The sequence below is a fragment of the Nicotiana tomentosiformis genome, chromosome 9 (assembly GCF_000390325.3).
Source record: "Nicotiana tomentosiformis chromosome 9, ASM39032v3, whole genome shotgun sequence".
Lineage (NCBI taxonomy): Eukaryota > Viridiplantae > Streptophyta > Magnoliopsida > Solanales > Solanaceae > Nicotiana > Nicotiana tomentosiformis.
The window spans coordinates 1173710-1201393 of record NC_090820.1 but is presented as its reverse complement, the minus strand read 5'-3'; the positions used below and the strand labels follow the sequence as shown (position 1 = coordinate 1201393).

Sequence of the window (27684 nt, the reverse complement as noted above, 5' to 3'; positions counted from 1 at the left end):
GTCAAGAAACCTGCCCGGATATTATAAGGATCAAAATTAAACTATATATATACAGAGATCTATTTACATTATGCGTTTTGTAACGTACAACCCAACTTCATGCAAAAATGGAGTGGTCTAGCAATTGTTCTTTAAAACAAACAAAAAGGCACGGTCCCGTGAGTATTCAGTATCTTAGTTTTCCTATCATCAGCCAATCCTGTATGTAAAATATGCACACCCTACTTGACATTCAGTGAATTGCTTTGCTGTGTCAATACTTGAAGAATCCCTTTCAATAACCGAGTCAAGTACCAGGAACTAATATTCATGTCAGCTCTGCCCATTAAATAGAGAATAGTGCAGCAGAGCTACTAATAACCAGAAGGTTAGAGCCATGTGAGAAGTCAAACTAGAAGCACCTGACAGAGAGTGAGCGCCTACTAAATGTACTGATCCAGTAATTTCATCCTTCAATCCAATGCTTGATGAGCCTGTAATAAACCACAGATAAGATTTTGATGAGTTAACATTGAGACTGAACAGTGGAGGCAACAATATAATAGTATCTCTTTAAACTCAAAATTTCAAGCAACATACAGCATCATTCAGTTTCTTCATATGTAAAGGAATTAATGATATTACTAGAGATAACGATCTCTGTAGTGGCAGGGCACTCATCATAGTGAAACTGACTTCGTGATATCATGTGTATTCAGGTCAATTAAAAGAGCCAGGTTCTACGTCAAATTTCAATTAGATTATCAGATCCAGGAAGCAGCATCATAATGTAATGAGACCATTTATACCAGGGACAAAAAAGAGGGAAAGTATACTATTACCAACATCCCGTTGTCAAAACTCAAAAGGCATGATTATTTTTCTCGTCGCGGTACTTATCATAACATGAACACTTGAGTAGCAAAATTTCCCCCAAAAAAAAAAAAAAGAAGCTAAAAATCCGTAACACTAAAATTGTTAATCTTTTGACCAGCAGATTACTCAATGGATAAACTACCCTGATTGGAGAAAAATTCTTCAGGATGGGCACAGTCGCTCAAATTCAACAGAAGTTAACACAACAGAGAAGCATAACATCAAATGCACTTGCCTAATTGCCGAAGAGCCCTGTGAACTTAAAGTTGGTCTAAGAGCATTCTATGGCCGAGACTCTTCCCTCTCTTCTTCTTCCTAAGATTCCACTACATCCATCAACAGCCAAGCTTCCCGCGTCCAAACCCCAGTAAAGTTCTCCGGCAACCGAGCCCTCACGCGCCCTCACGCGCCGCCAACTCGCCTGTTTTTCCGGCGACATCTCAGCCACGCGCCGGCGCGTGTGGCTTTTTACTAAAATTTTTAAATTTTTGACCAGCAGATTACTCAATGAATAAACTACCCTGATTGGAGAAAAATTCTTCAGGATGGGCGCAGTCGCAGTCGCTCAAATTCAACAGAAGTTAACACAACAGAGAAGCATAACATCAAATGCACTTGCCTAATTGCCGAAGAGCCCTGTGAACTTAAAGTTGGTCTAAGAGCATTCTATGGCCGAGACTCTTCCCTCTCTTCTTCTTCCTAAGATTCCACCACACCCAAAAAGAGCCAAGCTTCCCGCGTCCAAACCCCAGTAAAGTTCTCCGGCAACCGAGCCCTCGTGCGCCGCCAACTCGCCTGTTTTTCCGGCGACATCTCAGCCACGTGCCGGCGCGTGTGGCTTTTTACTAAAAAATTTAAATTTTTTTCTTCAGACAGCCTCTTCTCGAGGCTTTTCCGAGCCTTCCCGTGTCAGTTTCACCAAATTCCGACGACTTTTTCTTTTTCCGGCCATTAAACCCCAGATTCTGGCGATTGATTCCTTTGTTCAGTACGAGAAAACCTTCCTCCCTTCCTATATACTGTTTTCACCCACTGTGATTACTGTTATTCCAACTATTGAGGCTTTTTCGGGACAGCCGCATTTAGAATATGATGGAATGTATAAAGAGAAGCTCTTTCTTTTCTCTAGAATCTAGAAAACTAGAATACATGCCTTTTATCAAAGCTGTCTCTTGGCCAGCCCTAGAACTTGGGGGAAGATGCCATCGAAAGCTCGACGTAGGGTAAGAGCCGCACTTCTCGCTGCCCGAGGAGCACTCTCAGGCGCAAGGGTTTCTTGGAATCTAGTCTCATTGGGTCTTTCTCCAAATGGGTTGGTTCTCCAGAGGTTGTTAGGAACTGGGCAGCAGAGGCATGGAACGTCAAGGACGGGCTGAAAATATCGCAACTGGGGGACACTCAATATCTCTTTCGTTTTGTTGACAAGTCTCAAGCTTCAGAAATTCTTGTCAGAGGAAACAGGTGGTCCGATGGGAACTTCTTAAATCTATACAGATGGGTGGAGCATGATGGGTGTCTTGACCCTCGCTTCACTGGCGAAACATTGGTGGTCAACATGGTGGGTCTCCCGGTGCATCTTTGGTGTCTTGACCTATTCAAGAAGATAGGGAAAATCTGTGGGGGTTTTATTGATGTCACTTGCAGTTTACACGATCTCTCGCGAGTGAGGATTGTGGTGAGGAAAGGGGGCAGAATCCATGTCTCCACTGTGGTGGAAGATGGCTACTTGAGTTATAGGGCTTGGTTGAGCCCTGAATTTCACCTTATCTTTATGCCTGTGATAGTGGCGGAAGAAAAGGGAAGGTCAAATAGAAGGGAGGGGAGGGGAAATCAGTCTCTGAGGGGAGGGGAGGGCAGGGGAAATCAGTCTCTGAGGGGAGGGGAGGGCTCACCGGATCACTGGATTAAGCCGGAATCGGACGTTAGATCGAGAAGAGACGGGAGGTTTGAAACTGGGGGAGGAAGACAAAATTTTAACATGAGGGGAAGACGTGAATGGGTTAGTGATGCGAGCTGGAAAGGCAGAATGGGCCGATCCTCTTCTAATTATCATAGGGTCGGGCAAGTTTTCAGCAAGTATAGGCCTGGGCCTCCTCACATGGGCCCAACAACTTTCCCCAATTCCATTAGAATTGATCCTAAGGGGCCCAGATTATTTCAAGCTGCGCATGATAAGGCTCCTAAGCATATGGGAACAGTCGTTCCTCCTTCTGGCCATGGTACTTCACACAGTGGCACTCCTTCACCGAGCTCTAGTGACTTGGGCCCCTCTACGATGGCCGCTGCTGCAGGGGCAGAACCGGCTAAAGATGGTGCTGTTAATCCACGGCCCCCCGCCTATGATGGACCCAGTTCCATCAACCCCTCACATGCTCATGGGCTTAGTAGTGCTGAGGTCACACTTAAAGTTTCTTCTTCTTCTTGGGAGATTGTTGAGCATGCCCCAATTGATGTTAGTGTCGGACCAGTACTTTCAATTAATATGCCGCCAAGGGTTCCATGCTCTCTTCCTCCATGCTACCCTACTGATGGTTCTGGACATTCCAATAGCAGCGGGGTGTTAATTTCAGAGGTTGCTGCCCCTCAAGGAAATGGTGAGACCCTTTCGGAGGTTAAAACTCCTAGTGCTAGCAATACTATGGTCTTGTATTCCTCTGGTAGTAGCAAGGAAAGGGTACATATAGAAGACGCATGCCCAATTTCGTCACGGATTGGAGGAGGGGATGTCTTTCTGGATGGAGGATAAACTATTAAACTTTGGAAAGTTTCTAGGTGTTTCTATTGAAGGGAAGGAAGGTAGGATGTTAGAATTGTTGAGGGAGATTGAGCAACAATCTCTTTACGATGGTGCAGGGAGGGAGTTGGGTAAAGGTGTTAAGCAAAATAACTTAGGGGATGTAGTGGTGTATCAGAGAAGGGGGCGAGTGTGTGACAAAGAGAAAGAGACCTCGGCTAGGGGGGGTGGGAAAATGGGGGCTATTGTCGCTTATGGAAGTTAAGATCCTTTCATGGAATGTGAGGGGGATGAATGACCCAAACAAAAGGGCCATCATCAAAGTGGGAGTTGGGGAGTAGGGTGCCAACCTAGTTTGTGTTCAGGAGACCAAAATGGAAGTTTTGTCGGATGCGATCGTGAGAAGTGTCTGAGGAGGTAGTTGGGTGAAATATGACTGGGTCCCAGCAGCGGGAAGTGCCGGGCATTCTACTTATGTGGGATGATAGAAGCTTGGAGGTAAAGGAGATTAGAAAGGGAGTTTTTTCTTTGGCAGCTTCAAAGATAGAGTGAGTGGGGTGGAGTGGGAATTTGGAGGAGTGTACGGGCCGGTAGGGGAAGGGTCCAAGGTATCTTTCTGGGACGAACTGGCCAATATTATGGGGGAATGGGACATTCCATGGTATCTAGGGGGAGAATTTAACACTATTAGATTCCCGGAGAAGAGATTAGGGTGTAATGTGATTTCGAGGGCCATGGAGGAGTTTTCTGACTTCATCAATGATCACTTTCTCATTGACTTTCCTCTGTCAGGGGAAAGGTTTACTTGAGCCAGGGCGGAGGATTCCAACTCAAGGTCTAGACTTGATAGATTCCTGACATCTCCCTCATGGGATGAGCTGGTGCCGAATGTGCTGCAGATTCCTTTACCTGGGTTGACTTCAGATCATTTGCCTATTTTGCTAGATGGATGCAGAGGGAGGGGGTGCGTGCTCCCTTCCGATTCGAAAACATGTGGTTGAAAGTGCCAGGATTCAGTGACAAGGTGAAAGAATGGTGGACAAGCTACGGGGTATCAGGGACACCTTCATTCCGTCTTTCGAAGAAACTTACATTGCTCAAGGGAGATATTATTAGGTGGAATAAGGAGGTTTTTGGGAGGGTAGAGGTTAAAATGAGGAAGCTTATGCATGAATTGAGGGAATTAGAAAGAGGGGAAAGGGCGAGGGAGTTAGATGAATCTGAGAAAGCGAGATTGGGGGAGGTTAAGAGGGAAATCGTCGAGTTAGCAATAGCTTAGGAGACTAGTTTGCGGCAAAAATCGAGGGCGCTCTGGTTAAAGGAGGGGGATTCGAATACCAAGATTTTCCATAGGGTGGCGGTTGCAAATCGAAGGAGAAACTTCATAGAGTCCTTAGTTGTGGATGGGGTGAGGATTGAGGGAGAGGAGGAAGTAAAATGGGCGATAGCGGGGTTTTATGAGAACTTATATTAAGAGGAAGTTAGTTGGAGGCCGACTTTGGGGGAATAGAGTTCAACCATATAGGGGAGGGAGACAACGAGTGGCTAGAAAGGGTTTTCGAGGAGGAGGAGGTGCACGAGGCTGTGTCGAGTTGTGCTGGTGATAAGGCCCCCGGGCCTGATGGTTTCTCCTTGGCTTTCTTTCAGCTCTTTTGGGACACCATCAAGGGGGAGTTGATGGAAGCCATTGATACTTCCATGTGAATAGTGTTTTCGAGAGAAGTATCAATGCTTCCTTTATTACTATTGTGCCTAAGAAAGAAGGTGCATCTTGTATCAGAGACTACAGGCCTATTAGTCTCGTGGGGAGCATTTACAAGATTATTTCTAAAGTGCTTTCCAACAGACTTAAGAAGGTTCTTGACATGACTGTTTCGTCCTCCCAGAATGCGTTTGTGGAGGCAGATCCTGGATGCTGCTTTGGTGGCAAATGAACTTGTAGACTCCAGAAGGAAAAATAGAGAACCCGGCTTACTATGCAAGCTGGACCTTGAGAAGGCTTTCGACCATGTCAATTGGTTGTTCCTGGACTTCATTATGATGCGGATGGGGTTTGGGGCAAGATGGAGGGGATGGATCAAGTTCTGCATTTCCTCAGTCAGATTCTCTGTCCTGGTTAATGGTAGCCCGTGTGGTTTCTTTGGCAGCTCCAGGGGTCTCAGGCAAGGTGACCCCCTATCCCCCATGTTATTCATTCTAGTGATGGATGCTCTGAACAAAATGATGGATCGTGCGGCGGGCGGAGGCTTCATGAGAGGATTTTCAGCTCCGATTGGGGTGCTCAGTGCCCGAAGAGTCTCACATTTGCTTTTTGCGGATGACACACTGGTTTTCTGTGATGCCGATATGGATCAGTTGACCTACCTGAAGCAGGTCCTGCAGTGGTATACTAACCTGCAGTGGTTCCAGTTAGTATCAGGACTCAAAATCAACATCGGCAAGTGTGAGATTTTTCCGGTAGGTGAGGTTGCTAATATTGATGCCTTATCTTATGTTCTCAGATGCAAGGTGGGCTCCCTTCCCACTACTTACCTGGGCCTCCCATTGGGCGCTTCATATAAGGATACTACGGTTTGGAATCCAGTGATCGAGCGGGTTGAAAAAAGATTAGCAGGCTGGCAGAAACGGTATTTGTCAAAAGGAGGTAAGGAAGTGCTCATCAAAAGCACTTTATCGAGTATGCCCATCTATTACTTATCCCTGTTGCAAGCACCGGTGAGCATCACAGAAAAACTGGAGCGACTTCAAAGGAACTTTCTTTGGGATGCGGCGGATAGAACTAGAAAGTTTCATCTAGTGAATTGGTAGACAGTCACTTTCCCAAAGAAGTGGGGTGGACTTGGAGTGAAAGATCTTAGGGTATTTAACAGAGCTTTAATGGGGAAGTGGTTGTGGAGATTTGGGGTAGATGAGCATTCTCTATGGAGGGAGATCATAGTAGAAAAGTATGATTCCACGGGAGGGGGTTGGAGGACCAAGGCAATCACAACACCTTTCGGGTGTGGCATGTGGAGGAGCATCATGAAGAATTAGGAAGCATTCAGTGGCAACATCACTTACAGGGTCGGAGATGGAAGGAGAATCAGCTTTTGGAATCATAGGTGGTGTGGAGAGGATACTCTGAGGGTCTCCTTCCCCCACGTCTTCAGAGTTTCAAACCAGAAGGAACTGATGGTCCAACAAATTCGTAAGGAGCATGAAGGGGGTAGTATGGGACCTCTCATTCAGAAGGAACATACAAGATTGGGAGATTGCGGAGCTCCAAGATTTGTTGGCACTGCTATATGGGCAAGACAGGCCCCAGCCATCCTGCGACTCTTGGAGATGGGGCTTGCGCGGCGATGGTTTGTTCACCGTAAAGTCCTTTTACCAGAGTATGTTGGTGAGAGAGGAGACCACTTTTCCATACTCCTCGATCTGGATTACTAGGGCGCCCACGAAGGTGTGCTTTTTTGCATGGTTAGCGGCGAGGAGAGTGATCTTGACTGCTGAAAATCTCCGAAAGAGAGGAATTACACTTGTTAGTTGGTGCTACATGTGTAAAAGCTCAGGGGAAGAAGTTGATCACCTTTTGTTGCATTGCCCTGTGTCCTCTGCTTTGTGGAGGGCAATCCTGAATCTTTTTGGTGTTCAATGGGTGATGCCAAGCACTGTAAAGGAAATGTTATATAGCTGGGCCGGTTTCCGTAGAAGAAGAAAGCAAAAGGCGTGGAAGTTCGCCCCGTTAGCTCTCATGTGGATAGTATGGGGGGAGAGAAATAGGAGACCTTTTGAGGAGATTGAGTCTCCTTTTTCACATCTTAAGAATAGTCTTTTATCTTTGATCGCTTTTTGGTGCACCCATTTAACCCCTACTTGTATAGAAGATTGGGCGTCTTTTGTAGAGAATCATGTTCTGATGTAAATTCTCTACGTTTTGGTATACTTCGTGTATACGGGAGTTCTCTCCCTTTTGATTAATACAATTTACCTTATCAAAAAAAAAAAACATCAAATGCAATATATCAATACATAATTTTAGCTATCAAACTGATACAACTTACAGTTATATTCAGTCCAACCAATAGCCTGCTTCTCAAGATCATACAAGACTAGCTTATTTGAGAGAACCAAATCTGCAAGCACAACCAGAAGTTTACCGCAAATATTATCTTCAAGTTCAGACAGATCCAAGGATACATAAGAGCATGATTAAAAGAACTCACATGCATTTTTAATCAGATTATCACAGCAATTAACAAAAGAAAATACTGTAAAAGGAAATTGGAAGAGAACCTGGTCTGAACAAAAAGCCAGGTTTTGTGCCACTTTGACTTACACCCAGGGTTAAATGCAGTACACTCAAATGGACAAGGACTACTCCATACAATGTCAAAATACTTATTTCCTGAATCCAATTTGTTTGGCACTTTTTTTTTTTTTTGTCAGTCTCAAAAAGAAAATTTTTGTTGTAGGCCCCACTTGATGCAAAGAAACAATTTGGTACTAAAGGTAGTTTTTGGTTTTTTATGCACATTTAGCTTATGTATCAAATGTCTCCGTTCTTTATTGAATACTATGTCTAGAGAAATACCACCAAAAATTGGGACGGAGGAAGAATAAAGTTGAGATAGCTCCCTTTGCAAAATAGTGCTAGTTTAAGATATCAATAGTTGGCAGGTTTTACAATAGACAGCAGTTTAGATCTCATATGTGGGCATTCTCTTTCCACCAATCTTTTCTGTAACCATGAAGCAAAACAAGTGATATAGCTACAGGTGAATGTCTCCCATTCATTAGTTAGCTAGCGAAATTGATGATGTTGATAATGATGGATGTTTAAAGAGCATGAGCTCCCCAAAACATTGGGATGCTTTGTGTTGCAAAATGACATTAACAGTGTGCAAAAAACACAAGCCTAAGTACGTCATCAACGTGCAATTATTAGCCGTTGAACCTAATAGGAGAATGACAGAAATACATAAGTGAAATAGAAATACAGAACAATGGAATTAAAGAAGCAGTCAACAACGGCAACCATAGAAGTACTCCGGAGTTACGCCTCTGCAGCCAAACTGAAGGGAAAATTAAACCTAAATATTCCCCAGTCCAAAGGCAATTGAACAATTTGATACTCTTGGCATTTGCAATCAAAACGAAATAAACATAAGTAGGAAAAACACACCTCCAAAAACCGTGAGGTTCCATTTGTCTCGAGATAGACTACCACTATTTTGCCATCCAATGCAAAATAAATCTTCCTAAAAAACGTGCAGAAATCAAATATCCTCTTGTGTTCAAACAAAAATAAATAAGCATGACCAACAATGAAATGAAATGGCAGGTGGAAAGAGGGGAAATTATATAGAAAAGGAACAATCCCACTTTGATTCGCCAAATATTACTACTTTCACCACCCAATTTGATAGGAGATAAAAGGCACAGCAGTAAAAATAGAATCCCTGAAACAGCAATCTCAGCTTTGACTCGGAAGGCGATAGCCTCCAACTTCAGATGACTTGGTGAGTGAAGATTTCTAACTATAAATGCTAAATTCAAAGAAAAACTGGGTAGCAAGTGGCAACCAATTTCAATTCAAAAATTACCTCATGTCATAATAATACAAACTCATTATCTAAACTAAACCAACTCACCAATGTAATGAACATCTCCTGCTAAGTTAGTGTTCATCCAACATAACCATACAGAGCATATAATGTTTGCAATTTCAAAATCTTACAATCTATAAAAAGCAAAAGAGAAACTATCTTAAAATGCATTAAGCCAGATATCAAAACAAGATACTCATAAGTACTAAAAGGGCCAAGAACCTCTCAAAGGACCAAGAAGCTCCATTTGTAAACACTTTGCAAATTTTGAGGTTGAGATCGCAGAAAAAGAGGTTTTAATGAATCATCGAAGAAAATGAAGAGTAAAAACATGAGATTACATGTCATTATCCCAAAAAAGAGGAGAATGCATGCTTACACCTTAGAAAACATGGGCAACAAACTTTGGCTCTGAAAATATGAGGATATAATTTGGTTAAAGCGCTTCAAAGCTCGCCCATTTTCTGCTTGTTTGTTGGATATATGCTGCTTGGATGTCCTTCACATTACATTCACAGCATGTCGTCTACGGGTATATCATAACCAGAACTACTTTCTTCAAGTAGTGCAGTAATAAGAAGAAACTTTTCTTAAAATCAGGAAAGATGATTGTTTAGTCAAGAAGACGAGCATATATCTACATTTTACTCATCTCTTTGATATTTGTTAAGTTCAAGGAGTGAGTTGTTGTCTCCTTACCTCACGAGCTAATTTTTTGGGTTGCTTTAGTCCATATTTGGCCAAAATCATACGCAGCCCTTCAAATGTCCAAACTTGAGCATACGGGGAAGGGGAATTTAAGTGTCCCACATTGTTGAGGGAATATGTTGCTGTCTCCTCGTATGATCATGGAGAATTCCTCACCTCACGAGCTAATTTTTCAGATTGAATTAGGTCCAAAGTCCATTTTCTTAAGATTGATTATAGACTTTCTATTTTGATTGGTGAAGATCATTGTAGCAATGATGATTTGGAGGATGGAAAAATTTCTTAGAGGATGTCAACAGACGACCCCAACAAGCTTGGGCTTGAGGCATGTTGTTGTTGTTGTTATTGTTGTTGTTGTTGTTGTATGTCAGCAGAAGTTTCATATGAACCTATGCTTCAGAGTAATTGTTTGCTTTCATTTGCAGTAGTTACATAGGGAAAAGATTGAACCATGGAATCTGCCTAGATTGCTGGGACATCATATAACTCCAATATGTCCAGATTATAAAAGGGAAGTTGCCACCTATTTCGCAGCTAAGTAACAAATGCACATCTACTGCTTTATAATTATTCAATGCTAAACAATTGGCAGTCTATCCTTCCAACAATTTGTTATGGCCCGACAAATGCTACACTTTTTTTTTGGATACATAAGATCCCAAATTTTATTGATGTAAACTGGAAAAAAGAGAGTGCCAGTCAAAAGTACATCCAAAAGATTGGGGTCATTACAGGTTGCACAGAATGGTAGAAGCTAAGAAAGTCAATAGTGTCTTGGGCTTCTAACAAATTAGCCAAGGTCATGTTGCACCAAAAACTAAGCAAACACATGCGTTTGATTTTAAGCTTTACAATTTCTACATATAAAATTATTCGCCAACTCCATTCTAAATAGACAAGACTCCAAAAGTCATAAAATTACTAAGTTAAACCAGGAAAAAGGAAAAATTGATACTTTTTTACTGGCTAAAAAGATGATTTGCAAAAGATAAGATACTTACATAGGGGAATAGATACTCATGTGGACGAACTCTTAAAGAAACAGAATTTTCAAAATGAAAATAAACTTGAGGGAATCCATCATCAACACTGCAAGTTGGAAGCAAAAGTTACATTCAAATCAGTTAATCTGAAGGGCTCAGGAATCTGTAATAGACGGAAGAGAAACAATCAAGAAAACGAAGTGGTACATATAAAGAAAAGGCAATAAAGCAAGAAAAAGAAAATTAAGGATCTGGTTTATTAACATAGTTCATCTCAGCATTGACCACTTGGGTGAATGAGTCCTGCATATTAGCAGATTCGTTTCTCTTATCTTTAGGTCCTTTTTCTTTCTTGACTAGTGATGAAACAGTCAAGATGAAATAACTAAATGCCGCAGCAGCTTATATCAAGTGGGTGCATGTTCAACAGATCAATATACAATGAAAAATGATAGCTATTCTAGTACCCCAGAAGTGCTAAAAGATTTCAGGCAAATTATTGGACTACAAATAGATCAGGTTACAGGACTGAAAGGTAGAAGTAAAATTGAACAGTGCATCCATTTTCGTCCTATTTCCACTAAAATAGATAATCAATTTGCCATTAACGTAATTATGAAGTGACAGTTCTATCTTGAGATGAAATGATAGTCGATATCTTTTTAATCGGATAGAATGGTAAACAATTCCACGTCTTTATGATTTATATCTCAAGAAGTACAATATAACATGTAAGAGCAGAACGACTCCAAATGCCACTGTTTCTGGATAAACAAGCATGAAGCATGAAGTATCTACCTGTTGAACAAAATACAAAGAATAAAATAAATTCATATCATCTATAGACACAGCAAACAACTAAGTTCCCTCAGTATGCACCATACCTTCCAGAGTAATCAAAGCACGTATACTCATCATGAACTGTACGTAATCTCAGATCAGGTTGCCAGGAGAGTATCTAACAATAATTAAAAGGATACAAATGTTTCAAACTTTTAGATATGAACATCTGAAATTCAAATTCCAACATTTATGATTCATTTAAGAAACTAATTAACCTCCAAAAAGGAGTAAGGGAGATAGCTGGCTACCTTTTTCACTAGTGGCCCATAAATCACCTCAGGAAGATAAGCCAAGGTTGTTCCACTGTCAATTATAACTCCCTTGTTCTCTCCATTTGTAAATACATCAGCAGAAAAGTTTAGAATTTGATAACCAACTTCAACGGCTGTCATATTGACATTGTAGTGTTGCCTAAGTTATTTCAGGATCATGTCAGTATGAAGCATTAAACTCTTTTTGATATGCCGAAGTAAAGGGCAGAGAATATGTGATGCTGAATTGCAAAACAAAACCTGAAAAGACGTGAAATTTTCCGGGAAGACCAGTTGTATAAGAGTTTTTTAATAGATAAGTTATATGATGGATATACAGAGAGATTAACCCAAAAAAGGTAAAAATACTGACTATGTTAATAACTGAAGCTATATCAAGTGAGTTCATTTATTGTTATTGGCAGGTATAGGAGATTTTTAGTGGGATAATACTGGGTATGTTGTTGTTGTTGTTGCACGTATAGGAGATTTTGAGATCCATGAAATAGTTCCAGTTAAGAGGGCATTCCTCGGAAGGAACATAGGAACATGGTTCACAATAGAAGAATATTTGATGACGCACAAGAATCATTCGACCACAGCTATAAGTTCTTTTAGTGAATAGCTCTCTACTCACGCAAAAGGACCACAATGAATCTACTTGCAGGAATGAAAACATACACAAAGACGTATAGCATAAGCAATTAGGACTACTGCCCCATATTAACTCATCTTTGTGTTGAAGTGTGTAACCATATCATCTAAATTCTTAAGTTGTTAGAGAGTGCCATTTATTTAAATAAATATGTTTTCAACGCCTCCTCATGTGCGGACCTGATTATATGTTTTATGGGCCAAGCACGTGAAAATTCTTTTGACAATTGGTGGTAGTGAGACTTGAATGCAAGACCTCTTGCCTGCTCTAATATCATGTTGAAGCGTGTGACTATCTCATCTAAAAGCTTAGGTTGTTAAAGGGAACGTACATTCTTATTTACTTAATTATATCTTCAACAGTAATAAATGTATAAATCAAGCTCATTGTTCACCATACAGATAATTCATGTTTTAGGGGTAAGGTCTGCGCACACACTACCCTCCTCAGACCCCACTTGTAGGATTACACTGGTTTAGGATTACTCCATACCTCTCTAGAGTATTTGAAGAGCTAAATTTTACATCCTATAACTCTGTCATTCTGACTCTAAATGGGAACCAAGACATCAGGACTCAGAGGATAGACAAAAATAAATGACTTAACTAATTATATTTTCCAGTAGAACAGGATGTCTGGAAATAAGCCAGTTCCAGGAAAAAGAATTTTACAAGTCCCTAGATATTACTCAAAATCGATATAAATTATATACTCGGAATCCCTGAATAGAAACTATGATGCAAGATTATGGTAAAATAAGGGCTCCTCTTTTTTTCTTCTCTGATGAATAGGAATAAGGAAGGTGTTTCATCAAAGCCCTGAAAGAGAAAGCTAGGTTCTGAAATGAGGCAAATCAATGACAGACATAATTTCAAAATTTAAGTTGAAGACTTAAAAATAATAAACTAAAAGAATTGGTCTCCAAGGAAAATGCTACTGGTAGACATTGGACCATTTAAAATTGTTTGGTGGTTGAAATATTAAAAGCCAACAAGAAGATATGCATTAAAACTACTAAAATAAATTAGAACCTAGTAGGACAATTCACATACTGGTTTGGTACTAATGCTGTCATGTTTACTTTTGGTTTAACAACGTTCCCAATGGCAAATATACCACCACCATTCACACCATCCAAGCAATGTGCAAACATTTTCTTCACTCTTCCAGATGAAGCCAGCTGGGAAAGCATGGATGTATTTGATTTCCCAAATCCCAGAACCCCATCAAGAGCATCATCTGAGGAAGTTAGATCTTCAGACTGTGTACCCCCACACCTGCGCGTACAAGAGGAAGAATGTCAATAAACTTACCCCAAGAGAAAAAGAGGAGGAAATGCAATAAACGAATTAATAGAAAATGTGTCACCTGATCCCAACCCAATGAAAGCACAATCATGGGGTCCAAATAAGAATGTTCAACAGTTTCAAAACAAAAAGAAGATAACAAGACTGTGGACAAGAAGTATACCAAAAGGTAGAAAACCTACAAAAAAGAAATATGATTTTCTAGAAAGAACACCAAACCTTATATACATAAAGGGACCTCATGGGTGCACCAAAACGCAGATAAAAGGCTATTCCTCAACGGTGTCAAACCAATCTCTACCCCTTCAAAAGCTCTCCTATTTCCCTCGTTCCAAATGACCGACATTAGTGCTAGTGAGGAAAACCCTCCATGCCCTCCGTCTTATCCTCCTTTTACAAAAATTCCAACTGAATAACATTTCTTTCACAGTGCCTCGCTATCACCTAAAGTACACCAAACCATCTCAGAAGGTCCCACCATAAACGAGATATTACCGGACAATGTAGAAGATGGTGATCCACGTCTTCACTCGAGCCCTTAGACATATAACACCAACTGATGTTGGAAATTTTCCTCTTCCTCAGATTCGCAACTGTCAAGATCGCCCCTCTTGTTGCTAACCAGGTAAAAAAACGCAAGTTTTTGAACATCTTAGGAATCCAAATCGAAAGGTAAGGCTATGCAAACTTCTTTCAAACCAATAGCTTCTAGTAATAAGACTTACAGAATAAACACCACTATTCCTCGACCCCTGCCTCCAAACATCACGGAAATCCTGTAAATTGCTTTGTTTGTGTTTAACACCTCCCAATCTTACAAGCAGGGGCGGATCTAATGCAAGGTTTATAGGCTCTCGTGAACCCAGTAGCTTTTGCGTAAACCCCATATTTATACTAAAACTTCATTAAAAGTATAAGAATATTTAGCTTGGAACCCACTTCGTTGATCCAATTATTATGTATATTAACTTGAGATCGTTGTAGGAACCCATAAGTTTAAAATTCTAAATCCGCCTCTGCTTACAGGTTCCTTCTAAATCTCAAATCCCCAAAACATCTCTATCTTGTTTCCTCCTGACTCGTTGAAATGGCATTTCCTTCTGCCATGAAATTCTGTAAATGCTAGGAAAAGTGAGTCTCAAAGTGATATCCCCACTCCACCTATGTCCCCAAAAGCTTACCCTCCTGCCATCCCCTACCCTTAAAGACATATTACTGTTGAACTCTTCTCACCCCTTGGAATATATTCCTCCATACGCCACATCCAAAAGGCATAGTGACATTTTGTCCTCTAGCCCCTTTCCATAACCCCGTATTTCTCCACTATCACCTCTCTCCATAGAGCATTCTTCTCTATCCCAAGCCTTCTTATACATTTCCCTAATAAGGGCTTATTGAAAATCCTAAGTTTTTAACCCCCAAGCCCACCCATCAGTTTGGAGATGTAACAATCTCCCGCCTCACCTATTGGAATGTTCTTGCCCCATCTTAAGAATCACATAAAAAAAATTCGTTGGGATCTTTACAGCGTTTCTGTGACATTAGCTAGTGCATATAACAGACATGAAATATGTAGGGATGCTTGATAGTGTGCTCTGAATAAACACTTCCTTGCCTCCTGTGGACAAGCATCTTATTTCAAACTTTCAAGTCACTTTTAGACACTCCACAGTACCGGATATCATTCTGGTTGATCCTTGTTTGAAGATCCTACAAGCCCATGTAACCATTATGAAGAGCGCCAACCTTACAATTCAAAACCTGAGCTAGAGACTCAATATTCTCCGCCCTGATAACTTAAGATGCTTTCATTATTTCCAATCTCCGGAAACAATGAAAGCATCTTAAATTATCAGGCAACGTAATGTCATTAGATCTAGGCTGGTGAAATATTTTCTACATTGTTCTAGTGGCGTAGCTCGTTTCACGTGCACTCAGCAATAACTTGGAGAAAGAAGATAAGAAAGCACCCAAATATAACTTTATCAAGAATGGAGCTGAGAACTGCTACTTAAAAAGAAAGGGTTGAGACACAGTCATGAAACAGTGAAGAATAAGTGAGGAACCCTCGCATCACCTAAAGCAACAGATTGACTGTTTTTCAAGACACTGTCACATAGACTGCATTTAGTTTACATAGGGAGAGAGGGACTATTTGATTCACTTCCCCGAGTATCCCCTAGCAATCCTCTCTTCATCTCCTCTAGAGAAACACTTATGTTATTTGGTAAAATTAGGAGACAATTAAATAAGATTCCTGTGTTTCTGCTTTTAGAGGAATTAAAAAAGTGAATCAAGAGATGAAATCAAGAAAAGAGAATGTGGAGAAATGTGCAATCAAAGAACTCTCCCTCCTACTTCTTAAGCTAAACCAGGGAACTGACATTTCTCTCTTTTACTTCCCCTCTTTCTTATCCCCTGCAGCCCCATTAGAAATATCTCAAGATTCCTGAAAGGCTGAAAAAAGTAAAGTTTTAATTTACTTCTGCTCTGAAAAGAAGGAAAATAAAGCCAAATCAAGATCAAATTGTGAATAATTCTAGAATATAGAAGACAATACGGGCATCAATAAGAAAAACTGAAAACGGAATAAGACGGACTCCTAAGATGATACCATGTTCTTCCTAGGACTTCCCCTTCGACTACCTAGACATCAAGTTTCATTTGAGAATTATATGATTTCAACAAGCTATTGACGAATTTTCTTGTTCTCAGATTACATCCAACATATATCTTACCCAAAAATTACACTTCCATTTGATGATTTAGTTTGGAGATCACCAGAAACCTGGTCATATTGAACAACGTCCTCCACAAAGTAGCCCAAACTATAGCTTCCATCTCCATAAGTTTCACTAAAAAAACATGACGTGTTACCATAGCATCCTGATACTGAACCCTTATTGACATCCTTGCAGTACTGGTGTCCACAAGAAACTAATTTACCAGAGAGAGAATCCTTTCGATTGTAGAATGCTAGCTCCAGCTGCCCAAAAAACACATTTAGATTAGAAAGGGAGAAAGAGAGCATGACAGATATCTTTTCTTTTACTTTTTTTCTGGGAGCAAGCATATACAGAGAGCTGAATAAGGATATACAATCAAAAACATAAGAAACGTACACCATGATATCCTCTTCTGGGGCATTGATCACATCCGATGCAGTTAACCCACATTATGTCGCTTCCCGTATCCACTTGCACATAATAAGCATTTGATGGTGTTCCAATCCCAATCTTGGCATAGTAAAGCCTATAATATATTAAAAATCAGACTACAATTATACTGGCAGGCCTAAAATGACCCAATATGGTAAAATAGTAAGGGTTTTCCAGAGCATTTTGCTATGTAAAATATTTAGTTTGCATCAAACTGAAACTTGCACAAAAAAACCATGGATCATTCTTCAAATTATTCAAGAACCAACTTCGTTAGCCTTAGCACTGAAATACTATTATTCAACCATGGACTTCCATACCTGCACAAGATTATTCGATATCACCCATCTTCTTCAAAATTAATATCACTACATGACTAGACTTTTTCCAAACATTTACATACTTATGAATTAAATCATCCAATAACTTCCAGGATATTCCGTCAAGTCAACAAGAAATTCAAAATGCAAAGCACTAATCAAGTTTCTATTAACATATTTAAGAAAAACTATTCATGCAAAAAAAAAAAATAAGCACACATATGCCTATCATATCATTACTAGGGAAACATATATTCTCCAGCAGTTGGCCCTTCGGTAAGATGACGAGCTACCATAGACTAAAGCATGTAGTTTTTCCACTATATGCTCAAGCAGCTACACTCCAGCATTAGAGTAAGGTACAACTTAATTCACACGCAAGCAAAACCACCATCAAGTAAGTGCCGACTTAACACAATTCACTAATTGAATTACGAATTATGTTCCCCTCTTCCAAAAACGTTACAATAGTTCACTAAAGATTTGGAATGCTAAATTCAGCGATCCAAACTATTATCCTTCTTCTTTTTTTCTTTTTTGGATGACGATGGTGTCTGGGCCAGCTTGGGACCACCTTGATTTTTCCACCGGGTAAATATTACCTCCCACCAAGACTTAAGCAGATAGGAAGGAATCGCCTAGTTTTTGTTTTGTCTCCGCATGTTTGTTTCACCACACCCTTGCGCACAACTATTATCCTTCTGTTTTACAAAAGACTAGCAAGTTTTGCCATAAACTCAACTCAACTTTAGAAAAAACCACAAGTTAATATTTCTTTTCCCTCTGTAATTCAAAGTAGCTTATCTTAGCAAATTAACTACTATGAATTTGGTAGAAACTCGCACACCCGATCCTATTCCCACAAACCAAAACAATCAATTTATGAGTTTTAAGTTTTGTGCAGTATAAGAACTATTTACACAAAACCAGTACTAGCAGTAAAGTCCAAAGTACAACACATCAAACTAACAGACTAGAGTGTGTGTGTGTGTGTGTATATATATATATATATATATATATATATATATATATATATATATATATATATGTGTGTGTGTGTGTGTCTAACGGGTATAAATAACATGCACTAAAGTACAAGTATATAAGCCTGAAGTACACACTCAATACAAAAAATACGGGTATGAAAAAAAAAAGGCAGACCCGACGGAATCAGGACGACCGGTGCCGCCGATAGGAAGGTCGACGCCGGCGAGAAGTCTGAGATGGCGTTTATCATCATGAGCTTTTAGGGCACTGAGAGTCCGTTCAGAACCACTAAATTTGTAATTCACTTTGATTACCCCTTCAATTCCCCCACTTGCACTTCCAATTGTAATAAAAAGGAACAAAAACGTGTAACCCAGTTCGAATTTCACCATTGTTGAATTCACCAAGAAAAAAACCGGAGAGTGGAATTGAACTTTTAGGATTTGGGAAGAATATTATTAAAAAACACTGAGAAAGGCGTTTGAGTATTTTTTTTTTTTGGGGGGGGTGGGGGGTGTTGACTGTTGACCTCTGAGGATGGAGGTCAGTCTTCTATTGGTTGTTTTCGAAATGAACTTTTGGTACTAAAGCCGAAGGAGAAGCATAATTGTAATATTTGTAATCGCATTTGTTCGCATTCCTCAATTGGATGAATGGAATGCGATTTACAAATCGTATTCCTGAATCACGATTTATATATCGCACTTGGATTACGAGTTATTAATAGCATTTCTGAATATCGATTAATAAGTCGCATTCCTGTATTGCAATTTACAAGTCACATTCTCCACTTATAAATTATTTTCTACCACACTGCATCTCGAGTTCAAACAGTTTATATTAACCATGTTAATAGTTCCACATTATTAGTAAATAGATAATCAAAATTGATTTACCAATGAATCACATTGTTCAAATGTGGGTATATGTCACAATTTCTCAAAAGCGATGTATAAATCAAAGCATTCGACAACATATCGATGTATAAGTCGCATTCTCCTAATGTAATTTATAAGTCGTTCTTGTATAAATCACAAGTCTTCAAATGTGATTTATAAGTTGTATTGCTATGCGGTTTATAGTATTGCTCAATTAAATCGGTTCCTCAAATGAGCTTATAAGTTTCTGAAATACCACTATTAATTGTATTTTCCAATATGCTCATCTCTTACACTAGTCGTTACCTCAAGTAACTTATAATGCATGTACATTCCATATTTGTGTTTTACCATGCTAGTAGAATGTTTTCAGTTAAAATTGCAAATGTTCAATTATTGTTTGGTTCAAAACACATTTTCCAGTTTCATTATTCCCTAAAAATTGAAAAACATACAAGTGAGTACAATATGCAAGTCATAATGAAGTTTAACAATTTTTTTCTTCTAAAAAATCAAAAAGACATGTCTTAAAATAGTTTCTCATTAAAATATGATAAAATGACTTCTCTCACTAATAAGATAATATTTTGAACATATTTAACTTACAAAAACGACAAATAATACGAACCCAAGATAATACTTGGGTGTGTAAATTAAATAACTTTAATGATTAATTGAGATACTATGCACATTTCCGCGGGTTCTTGAAGCAAATTGGGGATATGCTATTAATAGTTCGAGAAATTTCTTTAATTTAGAATATAATCCAGTATAACTAATGTTAGAAATATGTTCAAGTGTAATAAATAAGGTATAAAATTAGATGTGATGTCTTAAATGAAATGACATATTCTTTCATTATTTTGTAACCACTAAGTTTGTATAACTACAAAAGATATTGTTTATGAATTTAACTTCTTCCAACTTTACTTTTGCAGAAATTTGATTCTCTTACTAATATTCTTTAAAAATATCATTCTTTTCCAACTATTATAAACTTTAAAAATCAAATTAATTAATAGTACTTATTTTTTAAAGAACTTTTTAGTATTTGCTTAGTGTAGAAATTGAAAAGCTTGCCATATTTTTCATAGCAATCTCGGCAAGATGAAAGAATAAATATCAATTTTTAAGAAAGTATTTTCAATATGTTTCAAGCCTTAATATTATGTGTTCTTGGTATATATTTACCAGCAATTACACTAAATTATCATATGGTTTCATATGATAACAGAGGATTATTCCATTGTCTCTTCGTAAGAACCTTACGAATATGACAAGACAAAAGAGTTAATTGTGATTTATTTACGTATTAGTACGCATATAAGGTAGAATAGCCTAATAAACACTTCTATTTGTCCCGCTTTGTCATCCGGTCCCGATACTCTACGAAGTTTCATCCAGGCACTCGTAATTTTCAAAACACATTATTTTAAACCTCTTTGACCGTTGACCAAGCATATGTGACAACTTCATGACCGGGTTAGACAAAATATGTAAATTTCACGCGTATAACGAGAGTAAATATAAAAAAGTTAGACTAAAAATGATTAAAATAAGAAGAAGAAAAAGAAGAAATAGAAATAGAAAAAGTAAATGACAACTATTAAAAATATTCTTTAAAAATATCATTCTTTTCCAACTATTATAAACTTTAAAAATCAAATTAATTAGTAGTACTTGTTTTTTTAAGAACTTTTTAGTAATGCTTAGTGTAGAAATTGAAAAGCTTGCCATATTTTTCATAGCGATCTCGGCAAGATGAAAGAATAAATATCAATTTTTAAGAAAGTATTTTCAATATGTTTCAAGCCTTAATATTATGTGTTCTTGGTATATATTTACCAGCAATTACACTAAATTATCATATGGTTTCGTATGATAACAGAGGATTATTCCATTGTCTCTTCATAAGAACCTTACGAATATGACAAAACAAAAGAGTTAATTGTAATTTATTTACGTATTAGTACGCATATAAGGTAGAATAGCCTAATAAACACTTCTATTTGTCCCGCTTTATCATCCGGTCCCGATACTCTACGAAGTTTCATCGAGACACTCGTAGTTTTCAAAACACATTATTTTAAACATCTTTGACCGTTGACCAAGCATATGTGACAATTTCATGATCGGGTTAGACAAAATACGTAAATTTCACGCGTATAACGAGAATAAACATAAAAAAGTTAGACTAAAAATGATTAAAATAAGAAGAAGAAAAAAAAAGAAATAGAAATAGAAAAAGTAAATGACAAAAAAAAATATAAAAAAAAATAAAATATATTTGTTCTTTCTTCTTTCCCCCACCCCACCCCACCCCACCCCATTTCTTTTTCTCTTTCTACCTTTCCCCTTTCCCGTTATTTCCCCACCCCTCCTCCATTTCTCTTTTGTCTTTCTCCCCTTATTCCTTCCCTGTTATTCTCCTCCTCCATTTATTTCTTTTCTTTCTCCCCTTATTCCCGGTCTCCCCATTTTTACAAACCTCCGGTCAATATTTGAGAAAAAAAGTAGTAAATATTTTTTGAAGAGCAACCACCATTAAATTTTTTTAGATGAATTAGATCTATGTCTATTGTCAGTGTTGAATCTGATTTGGATAACAATCATTTCAGGACTAATAGATTCTCAGGTGATGGAACAGATATTTAATGGTGGAATTTTATTTGATGAGAGAAGCTGAAAATTTAACTTTTTGGGCATTTTATAGTGAGGTGATGGTGAAGAGTAGTTTTGGAGGGTGAAGAGTGTTGACAAAGGTCTTTGTGAAATTAGGTGAGGTGTACAATGTAAAATTGTGTGGGCATTTGGGAATATTGAGGAATTTTAGTGGTGAAAGGAGTTCAAGGTGATATACATGGTGAATTTGAAGTAGTGGGCAACGATGTTTGACAAAAATCTCTGAAAGGGAGATGGACGATGGAAAGTTGAAAAATAGTGGGTTTTAGTTGTCCATCGTAGTGATGCCGCCGGTAAAGGCGGTAAAATCGTGATGTTGTTTATGCTTTATAAAATAGAAGATAGGTGGTCAAGGGTGGGGAGGAGTGGGGTGAAAAAAGGAAAAAAAATAAAATTTTGAAATTAAAGTAAAAAAAAAGAATGATGTGTCATTAAAAATCTGATGTAGACTATGATGTGTCGTCCACATCATATGTTTGAAGAACACGCGAGGCTGAAAGGGTTTAAAATAATATATTTTAAAAATTACAAGTGTATGGATGAAATTTCGTAGAGTATCGAGAGCGGAATGACAAAATGAGACAAATAAAAGTATTTATTTGGCTATTCTGCCATGCATATAAATATTTTATATCTATCAATACATGGTAAACAAGAAAGTAGATTTAACATTTTTTTAACTAATACTTTTTTTTAAAATCATTGATGTGTTTGCATAAATATATCTATCACTTTTCCTTTCGTGTTTTTTAATAATATATATGACCTTTGTCCTTTTCTGGAAAATGATTGCTGTCAAGTTCTGCGTTAATAATATTAATCTTCAAACACGAATTGTCCTTTGATAATTATTAATGTGATATAGTAGTAACTTAATTGAAACCATGCATCTTTAAAAAAAATCTATTTGGCGCACTCTTTCTTTTTAATTTTTAAATTATTGTAAAATCGTGGCGTGGAATGTACTAGTATGTGGTAATGGTGTTAAACATCAAAAATGAAATCTCCTTTTATAATTGTTAATTTCATATATAAGTTTTAGTAGTTAAACCATCTTCAAAATATTTTCTATTTCGCACACCAAATTTTAAAACCAACAGCTTACTTAAGTTAACCAATTAATCTTTGCCTTTAATTAAGTTTTGCATATATCTATTTTCCATGTTTTGCTTTATCATAACTTCCATCTCTCAAAGAATAATTCTCTTGCTTCTTTGGCAGCCGTAGAAGCCTTGAAATTTTCACGGATAAGTTTATAGTTATTATTGTTATGTCCCGTTATATAAGATGTCATTGAAACAATCTAAGACTTTATATCGAATACCTTTTGCTCACATATTGCTGCCGCTATTCAAAGTTGTAGTTGTTACGAGCACAAAAGATACTTGCGATGGAAAACAGGTATGAACAGCGGAAGCAAATAGCCAGGACCACTTGCACGTAATATAGATAATACATAATTACAGATTTTGATTAAACTCAAAATAGATACTAATCTCTTGAAGCGCGACCGCAACTACAAGATTAGTCTTCACGTTCAACGAATCATCATTAGTTCCGTAGCATATCAGCAGAACCACCACTGGATTACGATCACTACTAGTTCCGCGGTCTTCAAGCCAGTAACTATTATGTCATTTTCACATGTAATTGCATATTCTAACCTAAAAATAGTTGCAATATGAGCTAGCTTTAATATAGTCAAATGAATAAGCACTGTAATATAACAAGAAGATATTTTACTTTTTCAACTTGTCCGTTCTAATACTGAAAAGTGCTCAACCAAAAATATCAAAACATGAAAATGGAGTAACAACGAAAAATCATGCAAAGAGACAGAGTTGTACTTATACCTGCTGTGCAAGATAACTGTACATACGTTGCACTATTTAAAAAGTTTTTCTTGTATATATATTTACCCTGGATTTTTTTTTTCATAAAATCAATAAAAAAACTCTGTGAATGGTATACTGGATATAAAAATATTAAGAGACCTCTATCCGTTGATTTTACATTTTTCAAAGAGGAACATTTGTGTATTTATTAAACACACCAGCATCAAGATTTGTAAAAATTACTTGTCTCGCGCAGATCTCTAAAGTCAGAGTATAAATTTTATTTGCTAATGTGTAAAACTATTCAATTATTTATTAACTTATTAAAATACCATCTAAAAATAGAAATATTACTAAATTTCGAAATAATGGCCATTCAAGGTTTCCTCTTTTCAGAATAAAATGTTAATTTACTATCCAAACGTTTAATTTAAAATTTAAAAGAAAAAAAAGATTAAAAAAAAAGTAAAGAAATACATTATGATTAATTTTGGTACTCTGATCTTCCTATTTACTTATGTTCACGTATTTTGTTTTCTTACAACAACAACAACAACAACAACCCAGTAAAATCCCACTAATGGGGTCTGGGGAGGGTAGTGTGTACGCGGACCTTACCCTTACCCCGAAGGAGTAGAGAGGCCGTTTTCGAAAGATCCTCGGCTCAAAAAAAAAAAAAGGACAAAAGGGGAAAAAAGAGACAATATTAGTATCACAACAATAATCATAGGATAAATAGAAACACCATGAAATCCAGAAGAAGGATGCAAAGCAAAGGGAGACAATATTAGTAAATATTAGTATCACCACAACAATCATAAGAACAATAGGAACACCATGAAATCTAGAAGAAAGATGCAAAGAAAAAACGATAGCTAGTAAATAGGACATGCACTAAAAAGTGAAATAGTAAGCCACAATATTACCACTAGCTATCTCAGACAAAAACCCTACATGGCTAGTCCCACAATGGTACGAAGTAAGACACGACTCAACTACCCCCTAACCTACAACCTTGATACTCGACCTCCACATCTTCCTATCTAGTGTCATGTCCTCGGAAATCTGGAGTCTCGCCATATCCTGCCTGATCACCTCTCCCCAATACTTCTTAGGCCGCCCTCTACCTCTTCTCGTGCCCTCCACAACCAGCTGCTCACACCTCCGTACCAGAGCATCTAGGTTTCTCCTCTGAACATGTCCGAACCATCTAAGCCTCGCTTCCCAAATCTTGTCATCAATGGGAGCCACATGCACCTTCTCCCGAATATCATCATTCTTGATCTTATCTATCCTAGTGTGCCCGCACATACACCGCAACATCCTCATTTCTGCTACTTTCATCTTCTGGATATGTGAGTTCTTAACGGGCCAACACTCAGCCCCATACATCATGACCGGTCTAACCACCGCTTTATAAAACTTACATTTGATTATCGATGGTACTCTCTTGTCACACAGGACTCCAGATGCTAACCTCCACTTCATCTATCCTACCCCAATACAGTTTGTTTTCTTATGATATCTTAAATAAGTTATATGTTATGGAATATTAATATTAATGTAGAACTTAATATAATGGATTTGAGTTCTACTAAAATAAGGATATTAACTTTAAGATACCAATGACATTCTCTTTTAAACACCGTCGCGTTTTCAATTAATTAAGTCCTTATAAAATTCACAAAAAAATTATAAGCCAAAGTAGAATCAAATTCAATTCTGTTGATCTTGAAAGATGAAAGTGAGATTATTTATCTGCTATTTTTTATTAGATAAATTGAGATTAAAAAGAAAAACTTTTTTATTTTTTATTGGAGGAGCAAATATCATTTCTATTCCATGATTGGAGGAGCAAATATCATTTCTACTCAATGATAGTATGTCAAACAAGTTTTTTGGAATCATTAGGTTTTGTGGGTAAAGTCTTGAAACTTGATCTACAAAGTGAAAAAATAAACTGTTAAAATTACAATTATAAGCTTTTTTCTCTATTAATAAGGGGGAATAAGCACACATGAGGTCAACATGCCTGCTTGGCACTTCAAGGGCATTCTGGTAATTTCACATTAAATGGAGCAATTTAATTGGATAACAAGGCACCTTACTGTAGTTGCCATAGAGATATTTGAGTGACTAGGACCGAATTGACCTTTGCTTATGTCAATCATACATCACCATTTTGATAGCCACGTCGCTAAAAAGTAATTACAGTTTTTATATTAACCATTGTAATTTATATATACGTTGTTTTTGTCATACTACTACATTGATATTCCTATTTAATTTTATGGCTATTTGTGTTACTAGCTTTATTTTTAATTTACATAACATAAAAAAATACAGTTTATTGTTGGCATTTGGACAAATATTTGACAAAGTTGAAAAATAAATTACTTAAAGGAAAAAAAATATAATTGGAAGTTAAAGTTGTGTTTGCACATAAATTCTATTTGAAAACAAGAAATTGAGTAATTATTATTTCAATGGAAATAATCCTCAAAAAGTGTTCAACATAACGGTTTGCCACCATCTCCATCGCACCCACTGAACTATGCAACAATGTTTTAACTTGCAGCACCATTAATTACTGAAAATTATTTGTTCAAATTTTTATCTGATTTCCTAAAATATTAATTTTTTTGTACCTAGAAAACATATTTATCATAAAAGATGGCAATCCGGATTATGCTCTTTCAATTTTTAAGAATGGAATATAAATTTGATAATATTTAAGTTAAAAGGTAAATATACAATAACAGTTATTAGAATTTTAAAAAATATTTTAATCTTGTATACCATTTAAAAGAAAGGTAGAGAATGTGTAACAAAATATCAAAGCAACTTGGTATCCTCTTTTGACCAGATATAATCAGATAGTAACCAAAGAATCCAAATTTCAAGTAAATCAAAATCTAACTACTGGAGAGAGAAAAACCAAGGAAAAGAAAAATAACACAAAATTCAAAATCCATCAAAAATCACAATCCAACTATTAAGAACACCAAAAAAGAAAGAATCCAAAAATCTAAATTTGAAGAAAATCAAAAGCTAACTAATGAGAAAACTAAATCCAACCCGGCCCCCTTAATAAATCTAACATCAAATAAAATCGCAAACTAACCATTTAACTCGGAAGGAAAAAACCGAGAAAGTCACATAACAAAAAAATCACAGTCTAACAAATTAAACTCAAAAAGAAAAGAAATCTACAATAGGTTATAACATGCAATTTATCTATTTAGTGTTGCACACGTATCAATCTTTTTAACTTCTGCTTTTGCCTTGTAATTAATACGATGAATTAACACTATCTTTGAATTATGTGCTACATGTGACATTTGTACTAATTAAGAAATGCATCATTTTCGCGATCTTTTGGTATTTTTGATAAAGGAAATTAACATTCACTATGCAATACTAGATCATGCAACTTTGATTCAATAGGGACTAATTCAACCTATATATATAATATGGTTTTATATATATATATATATATATATGCTTTTGAGGCATTGCATGGTAGCTTTCATGTACTTCCCTATGATCAAAAATATATTTTATTTTAGCTAAATTAATTTGGCAAAGGTAATTATGACTTTGAAAATCCAAGAAGGCAATAATTAGTATTTTTTCAAACTATCCTTGAACCAATAAATGATTTACAAAATATGATGATATACAAAGACTAATTTAAAGAAGATATAAAGGATAACCTAGTTAAATAACGATTATATTAACACTATTAAATAATTCTCTTAATGGGTGTGTCAAAAACTTAAAAGCACTTATTTTGAATGATAGATAGCACCGTCTAAGAAACTATCCATATACGCATGGGCCATCCCTTACCAGTACTAGTTTATATAGAAAAGGGAAGATGGTCGGCCAAGGGCATAA

The 27684-nt window shown here is 37.2% G+C and overlaps 1 protein-coding gene and 1 long non-coding RNA gene across 3 annotated transcripts; both read right to left on the bottom strand.

Annotated features, from left to right (window-relative positions):
* Positions 1-21: 21 nt before the first annotated feature.
* LOC104092458 (aspartic proteinase 39-like) lies at positions 22-18934 on the bottom strand. Of its 2 annotated transcripts, XM_070186201.1 has the most exons (10): positions 18564-18930; positions 17047-17176; positions 16663-16910; positions 13670-13894; positions 11960-12122; positions 11753-11826; positions 10887-10974; positions 8754-8829; positions 7633-7704; positions 22-473 (listed from the first exon to the last, which is right to left on the bottom strand). In XM_070186201.1, the coding sequence occupies exons 1-10, from the start codon at positions 18779-18781 to the stop codon at positions 313-315; spliced, it is 1455 nt and encodes a 484-aa protein (XP_070042302.1). In that variant the 5' UTR covers positions 18782-18930; the 3' UTR covers positions 22-312. The 2 variants fall into 2 exon arrangements, with proteins under 2 accessions (XP_070042302.1, XP_070042303.1); XM_070186202.1 differs by lacking the exon at positions 8754-8829 and having other exon boundaries at positions 333-473; positions 18564-18934.
* LOC138899597 (uncharacterized) lies at positions 1141-7626 on the bottom strand. The gene is made up of 2 exons (XR_011411332.1): positions 5980-7626; positions 1141-5798 (listed from the first exon to the last, which is right to left on the bottom strand). It is a non-coding gene; the product is annotated as an uncharacterized lncRNA (long non-coding RNA).
* Positions 18935-27684: the final 8750 nt, after the last annotated feature.